The following is a 26,492-nucleotide window of genomic DNA, read 5'->3' on the forward strand; positions in this document are numbered from 1 at the left end:
TTCTATTTTCTGTGCGTGAATTCGCACAGGTTGGGTGGTAATACCGTACATTTCTGCGCTCATTTATGCGTACATAGGTACATTAATGTATTAACTCGTACGGGTCAATTCACCAATTAACCAGGCCTTAAGGTGCGTTTACTGCGGGCAACACTCAGCTTCCAAGTTATCAATAACTAGCCTCAAAGAAAAAAAAACTTTTTGAGTTATTTCCACCTCATCCCCTCGGGCCCTCAATTCATTAATGCGGCATTAATATAGTATATTACTACACTGAAGCTCTGACTGGGAAATTTAGTTAATCTCAATGGAAGGATACAAATCAGTGAGTAAAAATGGAAGGGCTACATGGACTTAAAAGACACCATAACATCTAGCGAGGGTCATAAAGATCACATCATGCGTTAGAGGGAATAGATGCCAACACCAAGAGTAGCCTACGTTGTATAGTTATATACGTATACATATGAATAACGTAGGCTACGCATAAAGTATTATAAAGGCATTCTGAGAAACGTGGAGTAAATCATTAAAAAAATGGATATTAAATGATACTTAACTCAATATTCAATCACTCAGGTTACACCAATCATATTATAAAGGTCTACCAAATTTTTCGTCAGATATATGTCAACTAAACAACAACAACAACGAAAAAATTTGTAACCAATACAGCCCAAAATAATATTAACTTTATCATTGCCAAAGGATCCCCGACGGATCCAGTAAGATACTGTCACTTTATTAAAATTATGCGAACTCATTTAAAACTATATAAATAAATTCATTGGATAGCAAATGTTAATTCATATATTAATTTTCACGAAATACTACGTAAGTTTACACCAAATTATTGATACATAGTTACGTAAACATAATAACGGAGAATATTTCCTGGACATTAATTCTTCGAATTACGCATAGGCTGAATATATGCTTTGGAAATCATCAGGTACAAGGCAAGCCTACTTCAATAGCGTAAACAAATTGCGTCAACTATCTCTGTAATTGATTCTCGATTGAAGGTCACTCACCTATTTGTATCTAATTCAGCAGCAGAAAAATAAAATACAAAGACCCGAAATTGATGCATCAAAAAGCGAGAAAACGAAAAGGGAGATAAGATGAACAGCAAACAAGGCAGAGTATTTGTTTGGGCAGAATGACATTGACACATAAAGTGACCGCTTTCGGTGTACACATTTGAAAATTCTCGCTATCTCATGTGTCATGCGCACTGCGTTCGGAGCATTTCATTTTTTTCACAGCGGATTTCGTAACTCTTGTGTAAGTCGGCAAGCCCCTCCTCTTTTAGCATGGAAAAGGGCATTAGGAAATGAAAACATTTCCCTGAGCAAGCCACAGCCTCAGTGGACGTGCAATGCGTTTAATATGTGTTCATGTATATCTCTGCTAGTTGGAAAACCACTTGAAAATGTAAATTTTTGACCTAGGCCACAGCGCGTATTTTATTTGGTGCTTGTAAAATTGTTGCCGCTAAAAATTTGAATACAGTGCTTCAGTTTTGTGCATCAAGATGAGCAATACAGCGAGATCTTTGAAGGAATTCAGAGATATTATTGGAGAGAGGTATCATTCCAGTGATATATTTTGGGTTTCAAGAGAATGGAGACCCTCACCGTCGTATCGGCATGCCAAGAAGAGGACCCCGTATGAAGTGAAGCTGGATATCATGATGAGTCCTCGAATTCAACATGTAGTTGAAGAGGTTGGTGTTCGAAGCGGTCGAATTTTGACGATTAATCCTTATTTTCAGTTAAGTTAGAAGATAAATTGCTTGCTGTTATCTTTTGTGAAAATCGCTTGCTAGAATCAACTGTAGTCGGTGTTTGTTTACTTACCGGTGCAGGTTTTTTTGCAGTGAAATTCATTGGAGTGCCTTGTGATTTTATTTCTTTTGGAAGCCCTCGATACATATATAATAATACTGAATGCTTTCTTAAATCTCTGAATGCAGTTTATACTCACCTTTTATTGAAAAAGATGCTCCTTTGTATTAAGGCTGCGGAAGACAGGAAAACTCCCCAGGAATTGCTGTACAAAGAAGTTGACAGTATACTTGATGAAATGGGACACAAGCAACAGCTACCAGTCATTCGTTGGTTTGGATATTTTCTGACGAAAGTGATGAAAAGGATATACTCTGGTGTTTTGGTAAACTCGGAGAGCATTGAGCGTGTAAGTTTTGATTTTTGTCAATGGAATCTATCAATCGGTGTGAGCTATTTTGTGCGTCTTCATGTTCTGTAGATCTGTGTGGTTGGAAAATTCACTTATTAGTTTTCATTTTGATTTTCAGATGCGGGATGTTATGCCAGATACACCTATCATTTTGGTCCCCAGCCACCGGAGCTATGCGGACTTTTTGTTGCTATCATATATATGTTTTCATTTTAACATAAGCCTTCCTGTCATAGCGGCTGGCATGGGTAAACTTTTTTTTGCAATTAACGGTGGGCGCTGTATGTATAGTTAAATTTTACATGATTTATATAAATTCTATCTTACTTTCAGATTTTGTCTCCATGTGGGGAATCGGCAGGATGCTCAGGGACTCGGGCGCATTTTTCATCAGGAGATCTTTTGGGAATGATAAAGTCTATTGGGCTGTATTTAGTGAGTATGTGCAATCTCTAGTCAGGTTTGGGGAAGCACCGATGGAGTTCTTCATTGAAGGGACGAGAAGCCGCTCTGGAAAGTCATTGACTCCGAAATTAGGTGAGTATTAATTTATTATTCACCCAATAAAACGTTTCTCTTCCAATTAAGCAAGTGAACCTCTATGCAACACACACCTCTATGTAAAGAATTAGTTTCCTAGTCACAAGAAGTTTGTAATAAAGACATAGGAGTGTGCTAGATAATTTCTTGCAATGCTGTTGGTGAAACAACAAGCACCACCCCCTGGGTCAAAAATAAATAGCAGTGTTCAATGCCTTTAATCTGTTATTCCTAAAAGATGTCATGTTAAGTGAATTTTGTGTTAAGTTAGAGGTGTATTTGCAGGTGTTATACTTTGCAGTGGCACAGTGAGGGGGGATTTTTGGGGGATAAACCCCCTCCCCCCCCCCCCCCCCCCCAGAGCTCAGAGAAATTTTAAATTTAATCCATTTTGCTTAATTGAATTAATATTACTTATAGAATTGTGTAAGGATTGATAAAAATAACCCTCAGAAAGCTATGAAACTCACAATTTTGAACCATTTAACTTAAAAATTTTCTGGGGGAGGGCACCTGCACCTCCTACTTACCCTGGCGGGTATTATGTATCCCCCAAACCCCCCAGTATTTGTTGCCCCTAAAACCCTCCCCAGCTGAACACCTTATACTTTGGGCCTCATTAACTGACTTTCTGAGGCTATTTTATCATAGCCATATGCTGCCCAAATCACACGATCATTTATTCATCCCTTTTTAAGGGTAGCTCTAATTATCACTGATAAGAGTGGCCAGCGAGGGTGAGCTCGTCGAGGAAAGGGTCCCGGATTTGCGACCCTTTGGAGTCTGTACCACGCCCATCCTGTGGAAGTACCTGCTCCATGGCCCCACAAAACGCATTTTAACCTTTTCACCACATGTGAGGAGAAGGATCTCGGAGATTCAGGGTTTCCACTCAACGTGAAAACCTTAAAACCGTGAATAAGCCGTGAATTTCGTCTACCGTGAAAAAACCTGTAAATAGCCATGAATTTCATCATAAAACCTTAAAAATCTCTCAAACTTATAGAAAAAGAACTAAAATTGACAGATCAAAAGAAAAAAAAAAGATATTCCAATCATGTTTCAAGGCCGAGCCACATACAGACACTGTCCACACATTTATCTCCACACGTATATTCAAAGTGCATTTATTATTGGTCTTTGTGCCATGACGACACATCGATCTTGAGGCTGTGATTGGAAGACAGGCACACAAAGTGTTCATTAACCCTGGCGAAAATTCAGACACTTCTTTACTTCCCTACCTCACTGCTCCCTCCATTTTGCCACTCACAACCTTAAGCGGTGATTGTTACGTTATCAACAGACAGTGAATTTGACGATATTTAGACCGTGAAAACCTGGAAAAAACTTGGGATTTTATAATTTAGTTAGAGTGGCAACCCTGAGATTGAACAGCAGTAAAAGGGTTAAAAGTCAATGTTAAATAAAATGTATGCAGATCTGAAGTTTGAGTGCAAAAATATATTTCCTGTCATTGTGTAGAGTTAGACAGCATGCACACATCACTCCACCTGAAGTTGACCAAAACAAACATCTTTCACATGTAGAGGTTCCTGGATTCTCAATAGGGTAGTTTCCTTCATCAAAGAAAACGGAAAGCATTGATTGCGATTCGTTACCCAACATTAGTGTATTCATAATATGAAAATTATTTGGTTTTAGTAATCCCAGTTCAGACGAATAGCAATGGTCAATTTTAACCGCTCTTGAAAAAGGCCAGATTGGCACCAATACGATGCCACTCCACGTGACATCTCAGGGACCTAGTTTCTATACGAGTAGATAGGAGTTTTACATCGTCTGAGATTACCAATGCATGCATGAGGCACAGAGCTCAGGGAAACATCTCTTAATTATCACCTATTATAACTGCCTAAGGTCGGAGAGTTTCCTTTGTTTGATAGGGTATTGATAATCCTTATTGAAGCCAAGCACTTCCTGCTAGCAGAGTACTAAGCTACAAGCTAGCAGGCTGCATCGTATCGGCGCTCATAGCTTCGCATCAAGGTGGCCTCACACGGTGGCAGCTGGAACCTGAATGACGTCACACAGGCTTTTCCCAGCATTCATACTTAGCCGTCGCATTTTCATGTACTTGAAATTTTTCTCTTTTTATTTATTTGCGAAAAATAGATATCATCATTTAAAAATCTAAAAGTGTGGAATATGTATCTTTCAATTTAGGCAATTAAAAAAATAGAAAAAACCCTATTTTAGAGGCTTTAGAAAGTAAAAATGACTGGACTTGGCAACCAGTCTTTCTTGAAGGGGTTTCCCACTCATCCAGTTCTTGCTTATATAGGTTTAACTGTATTGTAAATATAATTTTACTGTGATCCATGGCAATAAATTTGACCACTTATCTGAATCTATATGCTGATGACCTGTCTCCTTCACTTTTGTTCAGGTTTTCTGTCTGTCGCATTGGAATGTTTCTTCTCTGGCCACGTGCCAGACGTCGTGCTTGTTCCTGTCAATATAAGTTACGATCGCACCCTGGAAGAAGTATTGTACGCGTATGAACTTCTAGGTGTACCTAAGCCCAAAGAATCCACATCGGTAAGTGTGCCAATACAATTATTTATCATTAATGTTTATTTCAAATCATGTCAAAATAAATGTGGATTAGAGAATTTTTGTCTCTTGCTATAATTCTTCAATATTTTTGAACAGTTGTGAATGAAATATGTAGTATAGATATTGCATATATTGGAGTCACAATCTCAGAACTCCTGTGATGGTTGATCAAAGCTGAACAATTGGCGAAAGATGAACAGCAAATTATAAGGGTAAAAAACAACTTGAACATAAACATACAAAGTGAGATAGAATTAATGTATGTGTTGGTAATATTTGTCTGACATTTTATGTGGCTTGTCTATCTTCATCCATGTTGCTTACAGACTACGTAGTTGTGTAATTGCTGATGGGCATGTCTCTTGCATCCATTTCAAATTTAGTCCTGCACAATGAAGACACAAACATGTGGATGAGCTGGGGCACTATTTCCTTATCAGAAAAAATCAATGTGTGCCTAGATTCATGGGGAGACATGTGATAATATGGGTACAGCTAAAATGTTATGGCAATGGGGTTGTTTGCCTATTTTATTTATTTATTGTCGATTATGATAGTGTTTGAAAGAAATGAAAGTACCTATTATCTTGTCAATTTTTGATACATCCCCTGCCTCTCCGATTATTCTAGACGAATCAACGACAATGGGGTAGTTTCCTTCATTAAAGAAAACGAAAGGCATTGATTGCGATTCGTTACCCACCATTAGTGTATGCATAATATACAAATACTTTGGTTTTAGAAATCCCAGTTTAGACGAATGGCAATGGTCTATTTTATCCTTATTTGAAAAAGGCCAGATTGGTGCCCATGTGATGCCACTCCAGGTGACGTCACAGGGACCTAGTTTCTATACAAGTAGTCAGGAGTTTTACATCGTCTGAGATTACCAATGCATGTATGAGGCACAGAGCTCAGGGGAACATCTCTTAATAATCACCCATTAAAACTGCCTGAGGTCGGAAAGATTTCTTCATTTGATAAGGTATTAATAATACTTATTTAAGGCAAGCGCTACCAGCTAGCATGGTACTCTGCTACCTGCTAGCATCCTGCGTCGTATCAGTGCTCAAAGCCTTGCCCCAAGGTCTCCTCACTTGTGGCAGCGGGAACCAGAACGACGTCATACAGATTTTTCCCGGCATTCATATTTAGCCGTTGCGTTTTCGTGCGCTTGAAAATTTTCACCTATCATTTAATCGCAAAAAATAGATATCGTCATTTAAAAATCGAAAAGCGTGAAAGAGTTACTCCAGGAGTAATAGTCTTTCAATTTCGGCAATAAAGAAATAATAGGAAACCACCCTATTAACGAAAGATGATTAAGTGAATATGTGACCAAAATACAATTTGGATTGATTTCCAAGATAAACATGTTTCATATCGCATAGAAATTACATGTGTAATACTTGAGAGACAAGGTTGGGCGAAACTTGTAGTCTCCCTGTCAGAACTTGCTTCTTGTTGCTTGTGATGCGCTGGCTGCCAGGGAAGAGAGAGAGAAAAACAGAATGGTTAGACTGAGTGTGCCGCGTCATTGCTCAGCCCATTTCTTTCACCTTCCTGAAAGAAGTGGCACTGGTTGTGCTGTTTTTAAAAATTCTGTGAGATTCAGGATAGTGAAGAAGTCACTCAAATGAATGGCAATGACTGTCGAGCTGTATAAGGTTAGAGGCCCCTCTTACGCATACTCAAATCTATTTTTCATGGAGCCTCTACCCGCTCACAGCATTTTACACAATTTAAAACATATTCCTACGTATTTAATCAGTAGAAAACCCACTTTAACATTACTATGTGATTGTGGCTTCATCAAGTCCTTTCTCCCTTGCATTGCCTTTCTTGTTGGACCGCAAGGGCCTGACTTCTTATATCCTAAGCCTTAGTACAATTCCAATGGGAATTCAGGAACTGGGATAGCGTAGTGGTCTGTGCAGTGGCTCGGAAAGCCAGAGGTCTGTGGATTCTTAGTCCGTGGTTTGATTCGTGGTTCAGGGGAATTTTTTCTCATGGCAATCCATGAATATTAATGAAATATTGTGAAAGTGAAATTTTGGGACAAGCATGTGGCTTTTGTATTTTCCTGTTGAATAAATTCCAAGGATCACAAAATTTCATGTAAATGCAAAATATTTTTGTGGCATTGTAGGATTTGAAGATCGTTGAAATGAGGCAATTGAAAACACTCTCATTTACGTGAATGTTAACTCTCTGAAATCAGAAATTCTGTTACTATAACATAGACAAATTATAAGAGGAAACGGAGCGTAAGTATCAGTAATTAAGAAGCTAGCTCCTGAAAAACATAAAAAAATGGCTGTACTCCATCGCACTATTTATGTCATTTGTGTCATTCTTCCTTGTTGAATTGTCGACTTATGAGTCACAGTTTAACAGCATGATTTAATTTTAAAATGCCTCTTTCCAGGGTCTTTTCAAAGCACTCAGAATGTTGGACGAGCAGTACGGTCGAATCCACGTGGACTTTGCTCCCCCGGTGTCGGCTCGACTATTCTGCGCCTCTGTCGGCTTGTTGGATGAACATCGCTCTGCCAGGGCCGCCACCTACTCCCCCTGTTTACCCCACACGCCCCTGGCAAACGAATCAAGAGCCGTGACTGACTTGGCTTATCACCTGGTGCGCCAGCAGCAATTCAACACTGTCCTCTCACCATTCTCACTGGTCGCCCTGGTTCTCTCCAATCACCTGGCTTTGTCGGCCACCGATGCCAAGTTGGGCTCCATCCAAGTCAGCGAGGTGGTCCGAGAGGTAAAATGGTTCAAGTCAGTCGTGGAGACCCTTGGAGCATTGGTGGCAATTGAAGGTAACAATCATTGGTTTCCCATTTCCTCATTAGTCATTACTTAACATTTTGTTGATGTGTAGAACCAATCCTCTACTGTGTTCAAAAGGAAATCTTGGATTTCAAAACTGTCCATGTATCCCACCAAGGTTACTATATCATTGCCTGAGCCTGAGCATTTTTTCCCGGAGTTGAGCTCAAGGAGTGAGTGTTGCATGTACGTGAGTGAGTGAGTGGTATCCCGTCCAAGGCGACTTTAGCTATGCCTCTTCAACTCTTGCAAAGCTTCCTTTGAGTTGAGTGCTTGTGAAGGGCTTCTAGTTGAGAGGGTGGGGTTGGTCACAGCTGCAAATTCTCCTGTTTCAGCAGTCTGTCATAGTTAGTCTCTAACCTGCTACGTGATACTTAATGTTATGGATGTTGGAGACAATATTCTGTTTCACTATTGAGGCTGTAGAGCTCGCCTTACCCATTCTACTTTAACTATTAAACTTTTATTATTTATATGTAGTGGTTATCTAAAGATTCCTCTTTAGCGTTTGTAAACCAATTGTCTTCCTACTGCCTTCATGTGGATGATATTTAGCTCAATATGTATAAGTTTAAAACATTATTCATTGTGCAAATGCACTGGGCTGAATAGGTAGAGGGTGGGATCAAAGGATTAGGCTGAATAGATAGAGGATGGGTTAAAAGGTTGCCTCAATCTGTGGTGTGTTTTATCCCTTGAAGTGGAAGCAAAATTGCAAGAAACGCAAATAAAGCAATCAACACATCAGTGATGGATATTATATATGTACATGTGTATCTCTTTAGTATGTGCTCCGCTCTTGCCTTTCTGGATTATCTCGATAAGGCCCTAGCTGAGTCGGCTCTTCTCCCACTCCATGCTTATAATTATCACTGAAAGCATTTTGGAAGTCCTTAGTGTTTTGAGTGGCTTAAATTTTTTGGCACTCGTATAACATTGAACTGTCCACTTGTGTCCATGTGGATGTGTCGCCTACTGCTTTTTTCAATGGCTTGAAGTGCATTCTTAGGTTTGATTTCTTTTGCAGGTGATGTTGAGAAAGCTGTCCTCGAATCTCTGAAGATCCATCAATCCCTCGTGCACCTGACACCTTCCAATACATTGCAACTAGTCAAAATCCACTCTCCATCGGTGAAAATAAATCCTTCAAATTTGAAAGGTATGGGTGGAAAATACTTAAGTAAAAAATATCTGTAGTGTTGATAACATTTGGTCTCTAATTAACTAAGACCAAACCTTCAACCATGGAGTCAATTTGTTTAAAATCATGGAAGAATGTAAGAATTGATGTGGATATGAGCATTTTATTTGCCTATTTACTATATAAAGTTCATAGGTCTAAGTCCTTCAATTTTTTATTTGTATATAGCACTACAATTTTTCACCTGTCACGGTAGTTACCATATTCATCTAAATATAGTCCTCCCCATAGGCGGATCTAGGGGGGCAGGTGCCCCCCCCTCCCAGACCCCTGAAAAATATACAAAATTTTTAATACGGTCTCATTATGATTGCATTCCGTTTGTATTACGAGGTATCCTTGTGCCCTCCCCCCAGAACAAAATCCTGGATACGGCCTTGCTTGTGCCCCCCAGAAAGAAATCCTGGATCCGCCCCTGGTCCTCCCCTTTTTTCCAAAAATGCACATGGTGAAAGTAAAGGGGGACTATATTCAGATGCTTTTTTTTTATTTTCCCGAAACTGAAGCCTCAAAATTAGGGGGGGGGGGGTACTATATTGGGAGAAATATATATAAGGAGTATTTTACAAACTATCTTGGCCTGTCTGTCCTGCCAAATAGGACTTCCCTCTTCAAACCACTATGAGACCTTTCTTTCTATCAATCTATAAATCCTAATATGTATTTCTGCCTATAAATCCTATTATCTTCCTCTGCTTTCCCTGCCCATCAAGCATTCTTCCCTATTGCACTGTTTTTAATATCATCTCTCCGCTTGTTGCTTGCACCATCCAAGCGGTCTTCTTCTACCTCAGCTCTACAAAATACAACAACAAGGTGATAAATAATTTGGTAATAATGATAACTAAAATTAATTTCCTGCTTGTTACTCCTTGATACTCCTACTATAATAAATGAAAATAAGACGAACCATAAGGCAAAACCACAGAAAGCACTTAGCAAATAGAGTGAAATCGGAACCCAACGGCTGTTATGACATCACGCACCTATCTCCCAAAATGGCAAGTTGCATTTGAAACTATACCGTGTCTTTGATTTACCACAGCTCAGTAAATACTTGCCACTTGTTTGATCGGAAGGTGTATTTAATATTTATGGAACAATGTTGGTTGTCTACAAGATGCGTGGGTTGAAATGGCTGTAGAATGAACTTGTATGTTCTACATTCATTATTTCATATTCAAGGAAAGTCAATATTAAAAATAAAAATTTCAATCAATGCAAAAATGACTTAATTCAGTATTTGAATTTATTGGTTCAATCATAGTGTTACTTCCCTGTGCAATGTCATTTTCATCATCATTTTTTTCTGATTCACTGTAAGTGATCAATTTCTCTGCATTATGTACTTCATGTTTCTTAAATTTTATGTCTGGCTAAGTGTATCATTACATATCTGGCTCAGTTTTTAATTATTATTTATGAATATATTTTCTTATTTTTCCTTTTGAAACAGGCCACAACATGTCAAACAAAACCCTGGAGATTGCAGTTTCCATGGTCATGTTGCAACATTATGTTAATCAAGTTCTACACTATCTTGTAAACCCTGCTATAATTACTGTGGTAATGCAGAACTTGCAGGATAGAGAAACTATCACCAAAGGTAAGCATTAGTGTCCAACAGATAAACTCCTCCATACTCTTGTGAAAGTATGTATATGGATATCGTTAGCGCTATTAAATCAATCATATAATAAATTTTTTATTTTATAATAACATGGTATGCAATTGTTATGTAAATATTCAGGGGAAATAGCTGAAAATACTTTTTTAATTAAAAAAACTAAATACAGTGAAACCTCGATATAACGACACCCCACGGTGCACTAATAAACACTCGCTATAGCGAATTGTCGCTTTACCGGAGGTGGAGCAAATAATAGCCAATATACCTGTTGCGAACAGATATACAGGAACAGGAGTGGTGCGGCGACAGATAAACATCTATCCGATAAACGAAAGCATAAATCCAGAAGAAAGGCGATGTTTTTTTGCATCACTAAATTTCCTTACTCAAATAACGACCAACTATTCAAACAATTTATAAGCGCCGCACTGAATAAAAATCATACAAAGCATTGTTTTGTCATCATTATATTTATCAAACGACAATTTACCACATAAATTTGAGACTGAGCACTCCATTAACTTCATTTCTAACAGATCGCTAGCAATTACAGAGGTTAAGGAGTCTTCATGAAAGTCTTCCGGCGGTGAAACCCTCGCTATGGCGAAAGCCAACACCGAAAGGGTCTCGTAAAAACGAATTTTTTAACACGCTTATTATAGGGTCAATCGACGGTGCATCGGCTATCTCTCGTAATAGCGGGGGTGTCGCTATAGCCCGTACTCGCTTTAACGAGGTTCCACTGTATTTACTTTGGCCAAGAAAGAAGAACTTTGTTTGGTTCTATTATATATTTATTTTTTCTAAAGTTTAAAGGTGAAGTTTTGTTATCGATGGTAAATTATTTCATTGCCTTGATAATGAATGTATATAAGTTTTTCCCTTCTGTCAGCTTTTACATAAAATTAGTATGGGTAACTTGAGAAATGAAAAACCAAAAATTTCTGCATTTATCAAATTCATAAATTTAAGTATACCGGGACTAGCCACGGTGATAACTTTACAGGAGTCACCCACAATGCACAATTGTGCGAAAAATCCACAGAGAAAAAATCATTTGCCTTGACCGGGATCCCGGCCAAGGCGAATGATTTTTTCTCTGTGGATTTTTTGCACAAATTCATAAAGTTGCTTCAAATCATACCTGATACAACTTGGACGTAACAAAACCAAACCAAAGGTGTATTATCTTTGCAGAAGGCAAATTTTTCAATTTTCATGTAAAAGAGGAAACACTTGCTACTGTGGAATGAGTATATGCATTTTTCAATGTTTTGTATTTCTTTAGCCCATATTTTCATGAATTCCATTTCTTTGCTGGTATTTTAGATGATCTGTTTGCAAAATACAAGTTCCTCAGGTCACTGCTTTCCTATGACTTCATACTACATAAACCCTGGGAAGTTAAGGTAGGTCTAGGCTTTAGAAATTGTTTGTGTAAGTTGTGCTAATTGACTTGGGTGTTCATAAAGAGATACTCCAACTATCTTCTGCCCTCTTTTAGGATTACGAGGAAGGTCTGAAACAATTAGATCTGCTGAACATCATTGAAGAAGTGTCTCCCGGGAATTTAGTCCTTGGAAATCATAAAAAGTTGCAAATAATTCTCTGCAACTTGATGATGCCTTTTCTCTCAAGTTATGAGGTTGTGTGCCAAGTCGTAAAGCAGGTAGGTGATAGTGGTCAAATACCTATAATTGGTACTCATTGAATTTATGGACTATAGACTGACTGAAAACTAGTTGGTTTTTATGCTTCAAGTCATTTTTTTAGAAGTCAGTGTCATTTTTATGGTCAATTTATGTTCACTGTGAATGGTGTGGAGCAAATTTTCAAAACCTCAAAAAGGTAGCAAATAATATATAATACAGGCAGACTGCTTACATGAAATATGCTTCAATTTTGTTTCCATTACTTGGTTTAAAGTTGAGTAAAGCACATACTGTGAAAAATTTTGGTCTCATTCATTTTGATGTGGGATAACCATTTAATTCATGAAATTGAATGATTAATGGAACGGTAGATGTACAGTTGAAAAACTTGAACCTTTAAAACATAGGATCATACTGGAATTTATTATTTCAACATTTTTTGTTAATAGAGAGCTAGTGAATGTAGTGATTGTAAGTTTGAAATTGTATTAAACATTTGGAAAGCCACGGTATTATTATCCTTTTGGGAAGTCATTGCAAAATAAATTAATTCCCTCTAAAATATGGTGAGAAGACAATTGAAATGAATTTACTTGAGCTTATTGTTGGCTGTGCACTACCAACGTCATTCTTCTTACTTTTTGTTATTCCAGTAAATTATTCAAGATAACATTACGTGGTTGGGAAATAATGATGTTTAGTAGATTTCCACAAGAAATTGTGCGAAATTTTTCTTTAGTAGATTTCCACCTGGCTTATTTTTCTAAGCCAGTTTTGGTGACTCATTGCTGTAATCTAGAGTTGCACGAGTGTTTTTGTGTAAAGAAGAAACTTTGAAAGTGTAAGGGAAATACTTGAAACCTCTTGCTAAAGGGAATGAGTTGCTGAAGCCATTTGAGGAAAAGTAAACCATGTTTTATGGTCTAGAAAATAGGGTGGCTTCCTATTATTTTTTTATTGTCCTAATCGAAAGATTATTACTCCTGGAGTACGTATTTCACGCTTTTAGATTTTTAAATGACGATATCTATTTTTCGCGGTTAAATGAAAAGTGAAAAAATTTCAAGCGCGCGAAAATGCGACAGCTAAGTGTGAATGCTGGGTAAACTCCATGTGACGCCGTTCTGGTTCCCGCTACCGCTTTGTGTGGTGACCTTGGGGCAAGGATGTATGCACCGCCACTGCGATGCAGGCTGCTAGCAGGTAGCACAGTACCCTGCTACCAGGCAGCGCTTGGCTTAAATAAGGATTATTAATACCTTATCAAACGAAGGAAACTTTCCGACCATAGGCAGTTTTAATAGGAGATTATTAAGAGATGTTTCCCTGAGCTCTGTGCCTCATGCATGCATTGGTAATCTCAGACGATGTAAAACTCCTGACTAATCGTATAAAAACTAGGTCCCTGTGACGTCACGTGGAGTGGCATCGCATGGGCGCCAATCTGGCCTTTTTCAAATGAGGATAAAATTTACCATTGCCATTCGTCTAAACCGGTATTTCTAAAACCAAATACTTTGTATATTATGATACACTAATGTTGGGTAACGAATCGCAATCAATGCCTTTCGTTTTCTTTGATGAAGGAAACCACCCTATTACTAAGTTTTCTCATTTCCCTACCATGGTAAAGCTGCACCAAGGATGGCCATCGACAAATAATTTTATTGAACATTAGATACTAAAGCGGTGGCTATGAAGAAAAAAAAGCCATCAGTACATAATTGTAATGTTTCATTGCAGGAGGCGATAGAGCCTTGCAGCAGTTCTAAAATTGTGAGGTGTGCGCAGAAGAGGGCAGAGCAGTGTCTGTACGATGGATCCTTGGTGCACCCTCAATCCCTATCCCTTGACATCTTCAACTCGGCGCTCAGCTCATTGGTTGCCATGGGAGGACTCAAGAAACTGAGAGAGTGAGTAGCTCATGAAATGTTGCTTTGACTATCACAAGTCTAACTGTGAAGGAACCTCAAGTTTAGTGGTAGAAGTGTAATTGGTTTGAGGGATTGTGCTGATGGAGCAGTGATCAGAAATGAGACCCAACATTTAATTATATTAATTGAAAATGCAGTGCCTTGTGGTTACTAATGACACATCAGGACCGGTGCAATTTTCTCCAATTAAAGTTGTTGTCGCATTCACACGAAGCATTCCGTAAATGTGTATGCATGGAAATGATGAAATGTGGCAACAAAGACTATTCTTTCTTTGTCCATCGTTTGTCCATCCGCATTTGAGATATGCACATCATATGAATGCAAGGGTTATTCCTTTCAAGGTGCTTTTCTCATAAAAATCCATTATTACTGATGCGTATGAATTATTTGAAAGGAGGTGAACTTGCTTGTGTTCTATCCATGATAGGAAGATAAAAATACTAATCTGTATTTTAACATTTTTATTTCAGCAATGGGAATGTGAAATATATAGTGTGCGAAGAGAAGCTGGACGAAATCAGCAATGAACTACGTAAGTACATTTTTGTTACTTGAATGTACAGTGGACCCCTCTCAATTAAGCGTTGGACTTGCAATGGATTCGGTAATACTATATTACCTGTTTTGAATGCTTTACAAAAGTTCAGCTTTGGCGATTGTTTTTTCATTCACACAATGTGTCATTAATTATGTGGTTATAAGCTTTGTATATTAATGAAACACATTTTCAATATAGTAAAATTTACATGCATCTGATTCCTCATCCAGAAATAATGCCTATAGAACATGCATCAGAAATCGCTTTGCGATTGGTCTTCCACTATTAACCCTTAACCAGTGACGTGAAATATTTGTTACACTACCAGTGACGTCTTGGAGATCGCAATAAATCAAAAATTCATAAAATGTTGCAACGCCATTGTTATTGTTTTGTTTAATTTTTGTTTGAATGCTTAACTATTCTTAAACTTATATTAAAATTTTTACACTCCCAATACGAACCAATTTGTCATTAAAAATGGTGATTTGAAGCTGGCTCAAAAAACTGATGCACAAAACACTTGAGTTATAATTATTCTATTTATGCATCAATATGTCGCCAGATTAAAAAAAAAGCCTTAAATGTTAAAGTTAGAAGGCTAAGTAGTAAGTAGCTATGAAATTTATCCAGCTTATTCCTTTCTTGATGCTTTCTTATGCTAGTGACGTACGGTCTCGCAGACCGCTAATCGAATTGAAATTCAAATTTACAAAATTTAATAAAAGGAACATAAATTATTAAGAGTGGGATGTCCTTGTTATGCAAAAATATGAAGCTAACGAGAATTATAGATATTTTGAAATATTAATTTTGAAAATATTCATAATTTTAGAAACGCAGCGGTCTCTCAGACTGCACGTCACCGGTTAAGTGTTAATATTGTAAAGTAACAGTGTAACAAAAAAAAAACAAGGTCAAGGAAGGGTAATGAAATGAAGCAGATTTGTGCCGGGAAAAAACAGGGAATTGTCTGGCATCTTGGAATCAATTTGAAATGTGGTAATTGATAATAATCCCACCCCCAGTATCTCTGCCTTTACGTGGCGGATGGGCTTGCTTGCTCCAAAAAAATGAAAATAAATAAATAACAAAAATAATAATATACAAAACAATAATCTGTCCAAACTGATATGTGGGTCAGATACATGGATGCTAAACCAGAAAGAGTAGAAATCATTGAGAGTGAGTATAGGCATTACATTACGGCTGTTGGAGAATTTCATCTTACAATCATTGATAGTATTCGAAAATGAGGGTGTTAGGACACCAACCGTTTACATATAAATTAGAAGCAAATGCTCAAACAGAATTAAGATACCATTTATGCATTAAAGTCCTTAATTGTTCAGGGGAAAAACGAATTCCTATATCTATCTGTTCGACAAAATGTCTCTCTTAATTTATCGCTTCTGTCGGACCTGGAAATATGGTGGGGCTCAGTGGTGTAACTAAGAATATACTTTGGGGGGGGGGTTAGTGGGGGCTATCCCCCTGGAAATGGGAAATGGAAGTTTACGCTCCAATGCGGTTTTCAAATAAAACTGAGACCAAATTGGCCGGAAGGCCCGAAGCATATTATGAACATGATTCTTCTAATGAAATACATGGATAGAAACATCAAATTACACATCTACTCTATAATTCAGGGAAATGTAATTTTCCTCACCCAGAGAATATTCTGATTCAAGCGATGTTAGCCGATGAATGCAGAAAAATTCATGCAATGGCCATCAAAAATACATTGAAATTGAGAGAAACTCAGCAGGAGGAATTGAGGGAATTTGAAATTCCAAAGCTAAACTTCGATGCTCAAAATTATATCGGCTTGGTTGACTGGGAAGCAATTGAGGTAAATCGACCACCGTTAGTAGCTGGGATGACAAACAAAGATTTGAAAGACCTTGTTACAGAAAGATCTGTTTTAGAAGTACCTTTTCCCTGCCACACACAAGCAGTTGAAAGGATGGTACAAATGATAACATTGGCATCAAAATCCGTGTGCAGTACTGAACGCAGGCATGAATGGGCATTATCGTGCATAAGAGACAGAGAAATTCAGCCGAAATTTGAAAAAAAATCACAATATAATTTTGTCAGAGTAATTGGTGTGCTTACACAATCGTGTCCTTTGAAAGATTGGCTGGGGGGACACGGGTGGAACTCGATGGTAGCCTCTTCCTCATGGGGAGTTCTGCGTAATTTCTTCACGAAACTAGCAGAGAGCTACTTAGTGAAATGCTTGCTGCTCAGGTTCTGTTCTTTCTCAGCCTTGGCTGAATTTCTTGTTGAAAATGGCTCCACAGGTACGTTATTCGTCATTATGATTGAGGTTAATTGAAAATAATTTACCTTATTATTACTTTATGTGGGATTATTTACTACCATATGATGACTTATTTGCTAAAAACTTAAATTCAATCGAAATAAATATTATTTTACCTGCAAATTAGCCCCCAAAATGGAATTTTAGAAATGTAGGCAAAAATGAGTTGTGTTGTGCAGCTGGTCTATACTCTAATTTTGTTGTTAATTCATAGACATTGTTTGAACCATAGATTTTGTCAAATAAACTTCAAATTTCATTTTTATAAACTATAAACATGTATCCACTCTTTAATAATATCCAATATCCCATATTTTCATAAAATTCGTCGTCATAGCCGTTTGAATCTGAAATCAGCCTGATTTTTTGCAAAATTTTAAACTTTAGAGCTCGGGCGGCAGTGGTTAATATTATCTGATTTGAAAAAAAATTTGAGTGCGAGATCCTTATATCATTTCGCAACTTTCCCGCACAGGGCAAATTTGATCAGGAAAAAAAAACCTATTTTCAGCCCACCCTAATATGTATGTTGGTATAATAGCCTCATCTGCCGCTCTTCCTGATCGAATGAATATGAAATTGATGCCATAAGGAAAATCATATACCGAGTTGAGAACTTTTTGGATGTGTTTGAAACTTTAAGTGAGCAATTTCTTATGATACTACAGAGAAATGTGCCCGGAAGTAGACACAGAGTTGTTGTTGAAAAGTTGTGAGCAGTCTGAGCAAGGGTCTACTGTACTTTGATTTGAGTGCAGTTACTTTACCATGTTAGAATTGCATCATGTCTGTTCTTCTATCCCAGGTAAATACTTGCTGCAGCCAGAGAAAAAGGATTATTCCTATGGCAGGATATCGTCTGATTACATGGCTGAACAGCAAAAGAGAGCGAAACTGTAAGGAAGTTTTGCATAGATTCTGCAGGATTATAAAATCTTACTCAAAATTGGCAAAATGGAATCCCTCGGCAGTCTTTAGTTGGAAGCTGTTGGTAACCATGTTGCTTTTGTTACTCTTGCCTTACCAAATCTCATTTGCCCTTTTGTATTTGTGAATATGTATGTTTTGTAGATCTGTGTGTATGTATGTTTGTAAGATCACTGATAAAATCAGTGGTCTGGTTTTGTGCTTGTACAGATTCTTCATTGTACCGGTAGTGTGCATTAATTATAGATTTAACAGACTCATTAGCACTGTTAACTCGATGTGGCTAATGTATCGTGGCTATTCATTATATTAGTGACTCCATTCCAAAGTATTATGGTATCGACTGACTGCAGTGGGCTTTGCCCTGCAGATATTGTTTGCTGTGTATTTCTTGTCTGCTGTTGGTAGCTTTCCATATTTTTGAGCTCATAAGACATGTAGGAATAAGTTAAAGGGTAAAACATTGATGATAAAATACTAATAGATTAATAATTGAATCTTTAATTCCCCTCTGGCATTCTGTGACTCGGCTCAATCGATAGCGATGTTGTTGATACAGCATAATTTTTGCAGATTTCTTGAAATTAAATGATATTGGTTCTTTTACTCCTTATTCCCAGTTATCACAATTATGTGCATTTTACTTGGTTTCCATAGATACCCTCCCTCTTGTCAAAGATACAATATCTAATGCAAAAGGAAATTTTACATTGGCATTGGATATCATGTCCCTCAAGAAGGACTGTCTCCATGGATATATTCTATGTTTATGTCATGACTTGTACTTGCTGTATTATGCATTGCACTCTTGATCTATGAAATTTTATCATGGACATGGTAAAAGAATTCTCTACCCCAGTTAAATGATATTAGGCTTGTAATCTGTTGGTATTCAATGATAAAAATTAATTTAAGAATTTTGCATACTCGCTATGTATTGAATGAAGCTAAGCTTTTTGATTGCCAAATATGCAGAGCTTTTTATGGGTTTAATTATCGAGTCCTGTTGCAGGAGGGGGAAGTGTGGAGAGATTTTCCGTGGATAGCGGTATCAAAAAGTGATGATCTTATTAGCCAAAAAATATGGTCGATCAGATGCTGTGTACTCTACCTTAACTTGAAGCTCCCTTAATGTGTGTATATGTGCTTCCAAAGTGATTTTGGAACAGAAAAAAAGTTGTTCCCCTTTCAAATCCAAAGTCAGTGTTTGTGTACATGTGTTTGTCTTTAGCCTAAACCCTAAAAATCTCTCAATTATAGATTCTGAGAAGAATCTACTTTAAGAAGAAACCCAATTTTAGTATTGGAATCATGTAGATACTTTTGATGGAAATGAAAGCCAAAATAAATTACAGAATGCATTGTAGTGACAATTAGAATTATAAATATTATTTTATGCCCAAAAATTTTCCTTTGAAAAGTATGAATTTTGATGCATTAATGAAAATATTGCCTCCTACATATTTATTTTGAGTTTAATATTACGTGTAAGCCAATTCAGTATGGAACCCCAGTATTGCGTAAAGAAGCCTTTTAAGGCTGTTAGTGTATGAATTGGAATGGTTTTGTTAAACCATTGGTTTGCCTCCTTAATTGTATTGCATTGATTTTCTATGTGTTTTTCAGGGAAAATCACTGCCATTTCAAAAACTAGTTAAAGGATAGAAATATCATGCATGAAATGTTCTAAATTACGGTGGTGTCAATTTGCTGCTGTTAAAATATGAATTAAATTTTTTTCTGTGAAATAAGAAACTCTTTTGAATCTAAGATTGGGATGGAAAGATTGTTCAGATCAGTTTATGCTTGAATGCTGCGTAGCAAAAAAATTAGAACCCAAATACGCCATTGAAGAAAGTTATGACGTAAGCTATTCTGATCTGAATTTTCTTTTTCGTTTAGCATGAAGAAATTGCATTTCTCTGCACCATAATTGACACCATCACTCGTACTTGGCATTATTTCCATTTATACTCTACTAAGTTTTGATATTTATCTCACCGAGTTCCACAGTCAACTTCAGAATTCTTCTATTATGTACCTACACTATTGCAAATGCCTTTATTTCGGTTTTTAAAAGTATTTCCTCGTGTTATGGATTTTGTTATGGGTGCTCTCTGTGACTGAGTTATTTTGCCATTGAAATGTGATTTCTTCAGAAAAATTTAGATAACTTTATTTTTTTTCATACTATGTTTACCAGTGTTTTCTTCTTTTGTGATAGTTGACTCTCTGTTGAGATTATTTGTTTTATTTATTGTTGAATACATATGTATTTCAATATTTAGGTTGTTTTATTTATTTGAACTTTTTTTGTACCTTATAATGAACCTAGGATTAAGCTTAATGAATTTTTCTTGGTCTTTGCCCTGAACGATTGGCTTCATATCTGCTGACGATCAGAAATCAACTACATATTTATCTATTCTCACTCACCATGAAGATTTGCTGTGCTAGGTTAAACTCTTAAAGTTGGAAATACAATGAAAACAAAATTTTAATTAATTTTTTTCAATCAGAATGAAAGATTTTAGCAAAGAGATCGATTCTTCCACTGCAAAAAGCTCAACAATCGCCCAACGAATCAAATCCGCTCATCAAGTAGCCCAACAATACGAATCCGCTCAGCTGGCAGTGTCTGGAGCATAAACCCTCACCTCTGTGCTGAAAGAATAGGAGATGAGCTTTTGTGCTCCGGACACTGGCAGTTGAGCGGATTCGTATTGTTGGGCTACTTGATGAGCGGATTTGATTTGGTGGGGGATTGTAGAGTGTTTTTGCAGTGGAGGTATCGATATATCAGTTATTATATATACTGTATTTATCTGAATACAGTCCCCCTTTTTTCTCAACAATGCTTGTGGTATAAGTAAAGGGGGGACTATGTTCAAATGCATTTTTTATATTTTTGCCAAAACTGAAGCCTCAAAACTAGGAGGGGGGAGGGGCTATATTTAGAGAAATATGGTATTGGCTTCAAAACTTCAGAATGCCAGTTTTATAACCATTTATCATTGATAAAACGAGATAATTCATTGTCCCATCATGTACCCTTTATAGGTGGTATTCAAACCGCCCAACTCATTTTCAATTCACTCTACATCTATAGACTATTAAGCAAGCAGCCTCAACGATTGTTGGGGGTTATGGGGGAGGCTTCCTAAAAGAAATCCTATTTCTGTATGAGGAAGGCATAGATAATGGGAACTGTAGTATGAATATACTGAGGGATTATATGCCTTTAAAAAAATGGTAAATGGATTGTTTTAAACAGGAGGGCACCGGATGAAAGAAAAGCATAGACAGTAGGCTTTAGAAACATTGCCTGAAATTCCAATGCCCTATGTCAATGTCTTGTATTTCTTATTCTGTCACTGGGTGCTCAAACCTTCTCAAAAATTGTTGAGACAAGTGAAAGATGTTGGAAAGTGGTTAAATTCGTAACCAGTGACCTTAAAAATCTGATAATTAATCCACTTTGGTCTCCATAGGTTATCATGCTGCAATAGGGTAGTTTCCTTCATTAAAGAAAATGAAAGGCATTGATTGCGATTCGTTACCCACCATTAGTGTATTCATAATATACAAATTATATGGTTTTAGAAATACCGGTTTAGACGAATGGCAATGGTCGATTTTATCCTCATTTGAAAAGGGCCGGATTGGCGCCCCATTCGATGCCACTCCACGTGATGTCACAGGGACCTAGTTTCTATACGAGTAGTCAGGAGTTTTACATCATCTGAGATTACCAAAGCATGCATGAGTCACAGAGCTCAGGGGAACATCTCTTAATAATCACTTATTAAAATTGTCTAAGGTCGGAAAGTTTCCTTCGTTTGATAAGGTGTTAAAAATCCATATTTAAGCCAAGCGCCACCTGCTAGCAGCGTACTCTGCTACCTGCTAGCAGCCTGCATCGCAGCGACGCACACATTATCGCCCCAAGGTCACCTCACACAGCGGGAGCAGGAACCAGAATGACGTCACATGGGCTTTTCCCAGCATTCATACTTAGCCGTCGCGTTTCCGCGCGCTTGAAAATTTTCACTTTTCATTTAATTGCGAAGAAATAGATATCGTCATTAAAAAATCTGAAAGTGTGAAATGCGTTCTCCAGGAGTAATAATCCTTCGATTTAGGCAATAAAAAATAAAAGGAAACCACCCTATTGTTCGGCCTGTCTTCCCCTTACTAACATTGCTGCATTCCTAAGGGATTTAATAAATTCCTGTTGTCTTCATGCTGATTCGATCTTTAGCCGACTCTATAGGGCCTGAGGGGGCCTGAGCCCCCTCAAAAATTCGTCATGGGTGTGAGGAAAAAATGTGTGAGGCTTGTCGATTTTCCCAGGAGTGTCTACATATCGAAAATTCGAATTATCAGGTTTCTGATGCTGAGCATATGACTCTTCTAAAATGCTTAAAGAACTTAAAAATCACTATGAACTTATAACATTTCCGGGGACAAGATTCCCGGTTTGGGCCCCCCAGTATTTTTTGTAAGTCGACATCCCTGATTATTTGACCTCACTAATCGGTGCCTTTGGTAGATGTTATATTGGTGTAGAATGAGGTGGATCTTACCAGATATGATTGAAACAAATGGGATTAAGGCTTTGGACAACTGTTTTTCAGGCAGCTCGTCCGGGCAACTGTTTCTTGTCTGATTTAATTAGAGCCTTAAAAATTTGTTCTTTGTCTTAGTCGGAAGATAAGCTCATCTAATCGATGATATATGATCACATAACTGCCAGTGGCAGATCAAGGATAGGGACAAGAGAGGAGGGTAACCTGCCAGCAGTAGTGGGGGTCCGAACAAAATTACCATTCTATCTAGTGCAGGGGCACAGCTAGGATTTTAGGCTAGGGGGTTTTTAGGTGCAACTTATAGTGGGAGGTCTGGAGAGTATGGAATACCCACAATGATAAGCGGGAGGTGCAAGGGCCGTACCCCGGAAAATGTTTAAGATAAATGGTTCAAAATGGTGAGTTTTACAGGTTTCTGAGGGATGTTTTATTAATCCACACACTATTATAAAAGTAATATTAATCCGATTAAGTAAAATGGATTAAACTTAAAACATTTTTCTGAGTTCTGGGGGGGTGTTTATCCCCTTTTGCTCCGCCACTGGGGAGGTGAGCTATTTTGGAATTATGTAAGGCTTGTGAAAAGTACCGCATGAAAATTAATTAATTACAGCCAAACTAAGGTCCATTCAATGGAACCACTAACAGTTCAGAGAAGTGTTCGCCATTCCAAATGCCATTAAACAATACGGCATTGAAAAAGGCGGAGCAAGGTACATAACCTCTCTTTGTAAGACATATTCATATAAATAAGTCCTCAACTCCAGAGGGACATTTCTCAAATAGAAAATTATGCAATAGTTTTTTGAAGGCACACAAAGGTATCTCTTTTTAAATATGGCATTGGATTACATTATATAGTTTTATCCTCATGACTTTTATCCATTTAGCCGTGACACAAACGCATTCACACACGTAGATGTGCTCAATTGCAAATTTTTAGAAAAAAACTTGGGATATGACTGAATAGTTTAAAAAAAAAGAATTTTGAGCAACATCTCCGGATGGTTTTTGGCTAATATTCTGCCATTGTGAAAGGAACATCTCTGGACATCATCACTGGGGTCTTCAGAAAGGTTCTTTACGAATTACCCTATTTATTGCATAAATAGGAAAAAGTTAAAAAATTTCAGATTAGTCAATCATTGATTCCTGCTGAGTTCAGAGTTGAACCGCTTCAACTTGGCTGTTATAATCAAATCAAGATCGATCACGTCCTCAATCAATTTCGTACTCTTTTTGCAATGATTGGAGTTTAATGTCACAGTGCAATTTAAACAATGGAAGGCTGATTAATGCCCAATTCCTCCTCAAGCGAAGCCAAGAAATTGCGTATCTGACCATTTTGAGAAGGACCTCTAGAATGGGGAACGTGCATAAATTTTTTTATCCTGCCTTAATTACAAGCCTTTGCTTTTTTATGCTTTTTTTGGCTTGTATAAAAGCATTAACCTGGCTGGAAACCCGAGAAATATTCGTCAGAAGTATTCACCTGGAAAAACTAAAATCGTTTATCATTTATCTTTAAAATTCTGCAATTAATTAATCTCGCACCTACCGCTTATCCTGGTGGGTATAACCCCCCCCTCACACACCCCGGTGTTAGTTGCACCTAAACCCCCCTAGCATTAATTCCTAGCTCCGCCCCTGCCGCCAGCTACCTGTGCCGGTCCCATACGGTTTTTTTGTCGGTCCTTTCCTCCCCTTCTTTGCTCGCGGCCCACGTACTTCGCGGGCCTGTGCGCCAACTTACGGAATACAATAAACTCGATTGTTTTTGGCTTAACTTTTTTTATTGTTACGGAATACAGACTGTAAAACGCCTTTTCATTGTTTTGACGTCATCGCACGGTCTACCTTTCAATTACAATTAGCTTCGGAATTAGAGGCTTGATCGGCTCGATTGAAAGATATCAAAGTGCATAAATATTATGGAGCTTTTTACTGATTCTTTAAAGTGACGGAGAGTGGTTCAAGAGTCAAGATAGTTAGCTTTAGTCGACTCCCTTATGAAGGCGGCATATTTCCTGAAAAGCAGTGATTTCTTCGCCGCTGCCGAGATGCGTATAGTAAAAGCAAGCAGGTGAGTATGTAGTTGTGCGGTCGATAAAAAGTGCTTAAAAAACAATAATAATTGATTTACAGCCCTTCGAGATTTATCCGATTGTATCATTCGATACTTTAAAAATGGTATACTATGCTAAAATCCATTCTCATATTTCTTATGGCATTCTGTGTTGGGGAAACTCACCTGTGGCTAAAAGAGCCTTTTCAGCCCAAAAAAAGCTATTAAAGCTGTATACCATGTCCTTATTCGCACTCCAGGTAAAATCTTTGCTAAATCTAAAACCCTCACCCTCCCTTCTTTGTATATCTTTACATGTGCCTGCTTTGTTACAGCAAACCCTTCCCATTTCCTTCCCAATTCTACCTACCTATTTATGCTAAAAGACCAGAATATATTTTCTTAGAAGTTAAAATTAATACAACTAAAATTCTTATTGGTTCAGCCTATAGACCACCAAAAACTGGGCATTTATCAGATTTGGATAATGTATTATCAAATTACACAACCGTATTCGAACATATAATACTGACAGGTGACTTCAATTCTAATTTTAATGCAAACTCCCGTGATAAAAATTATCTCCAAGGAATTTTCTATGGCTACAATCTTAAAATACTACCATTAAATGCAACTAATACGACGAAAACTTCTTCAACTTGGATTGATTTGGCAGTAACTGCAAACAAAGAAAAAATTCTCACTCACGGTCAGTTTCCTGTCCCTGGTATCTCTTCCCATGATCTAATATTTCTTGCTTACTCTATTAAAATGCCGAAAGCAAAGCAGACTATAATTCCTCATCGCAACTTAAAAGAGATAAATAACGATGATTTGCTTAGTGAAGCATGTACACTACCATGGTCCTCTATTGAATTCGTTGAAAAGGTTGAGGACAAAGTTGAAATTTTAAATAATCTTCTAACGTATCTTTTGGATAAATTTGCCCCGGAGAAATTGGTACGTATCTCTAAACCAAATGCACCTTGGTTGAATGCGGAAATTAAACAATCAATGTCAGCCCGAGACTTAGCCTTTAGAATTTTTAAGAGAACAAATGATATCAATGCATTCAACAGGTACAAATGTCTCAGAAATAAAACGAAGCAGCTAGTAAGGAATGCAAAAATTAAATTTTTTCAAACTGCTACTAAATCTAAAAATTCACCAACCATTCTCTGGAAGCAACTTAACTCAATCGGCATAGGTAAAAGCAAGAACATTCCCAGCCCAACGAATGTATCCCTTGATAGATTAAATCAAACATTTTCACAGCCACCAAATGAAATTCCAAATGAGGACAAAGAGATAGTCATACAAACATACTCCATCAAATCAGCCGCGACACATAACCATACTAAGAAGCTTACTTGGAAACCTGTGACTCAAATGCAAGTACACTCTGCGTTTAAGTGCATCAAGTCTAAAGCTCAAGGCTCAGATGGTATTCCCCTTGAATTCATTAAATCA

The 26,492-nt window shown here is 37.5% G+C and overlaps 1 protein-coding gene across 1 annotated transcript; it reads left to right on the top strand.

The window, feature by feature from the left end:
- The first annotated feature begins 1,255 nt into the window (after positions 1–1,255).
- Positions 1,256–20,651, top strand: LOC124167826 (dihydroxyacetone phosphate acyltransferase). The gene is made up of 13 exons (XM_046545865.1): positions 1,256–1,729; positions 2,023–2,199; positions 2,321–2,450; positions 2,536–2,739; positions 5,153–5,304; positions 7,751–8,147; positions 9,185–9,316; positions 10,815–10,964; positions 12,318–12,397; positions 12,493–12,657; positions 14,384–14,553; positions 15,048–15,109; positions 18,247–20,651. Exons 1-13 carry the CDS (start codon positions 1,538–1,540, stop codon positions 18,339–18,341), a joined length of 2,106 nt encoding a protein of 701 aa, XP_046401821.1. The 5' UTR covers positions 1,256–1,537; the 3' UTR covers positions 18,342–20,651.
- Positions 20,652–26,492: the final 5,841 nt, after the last annotated feature.

This window comes from Ischnura elegans, chromosome 11, assembly GCF_921293095.1.
Source record: "Ischnura elegans chromosome 11, ioIscEleg1.1, whole genome shotgun sequence".
NCBI classification, from domain to species: Eukaryota; Metazoa; Arthropoda; class Insecta; order Odonata; family Coenagrionidae; genus Ischnura; species Ischnura elegans.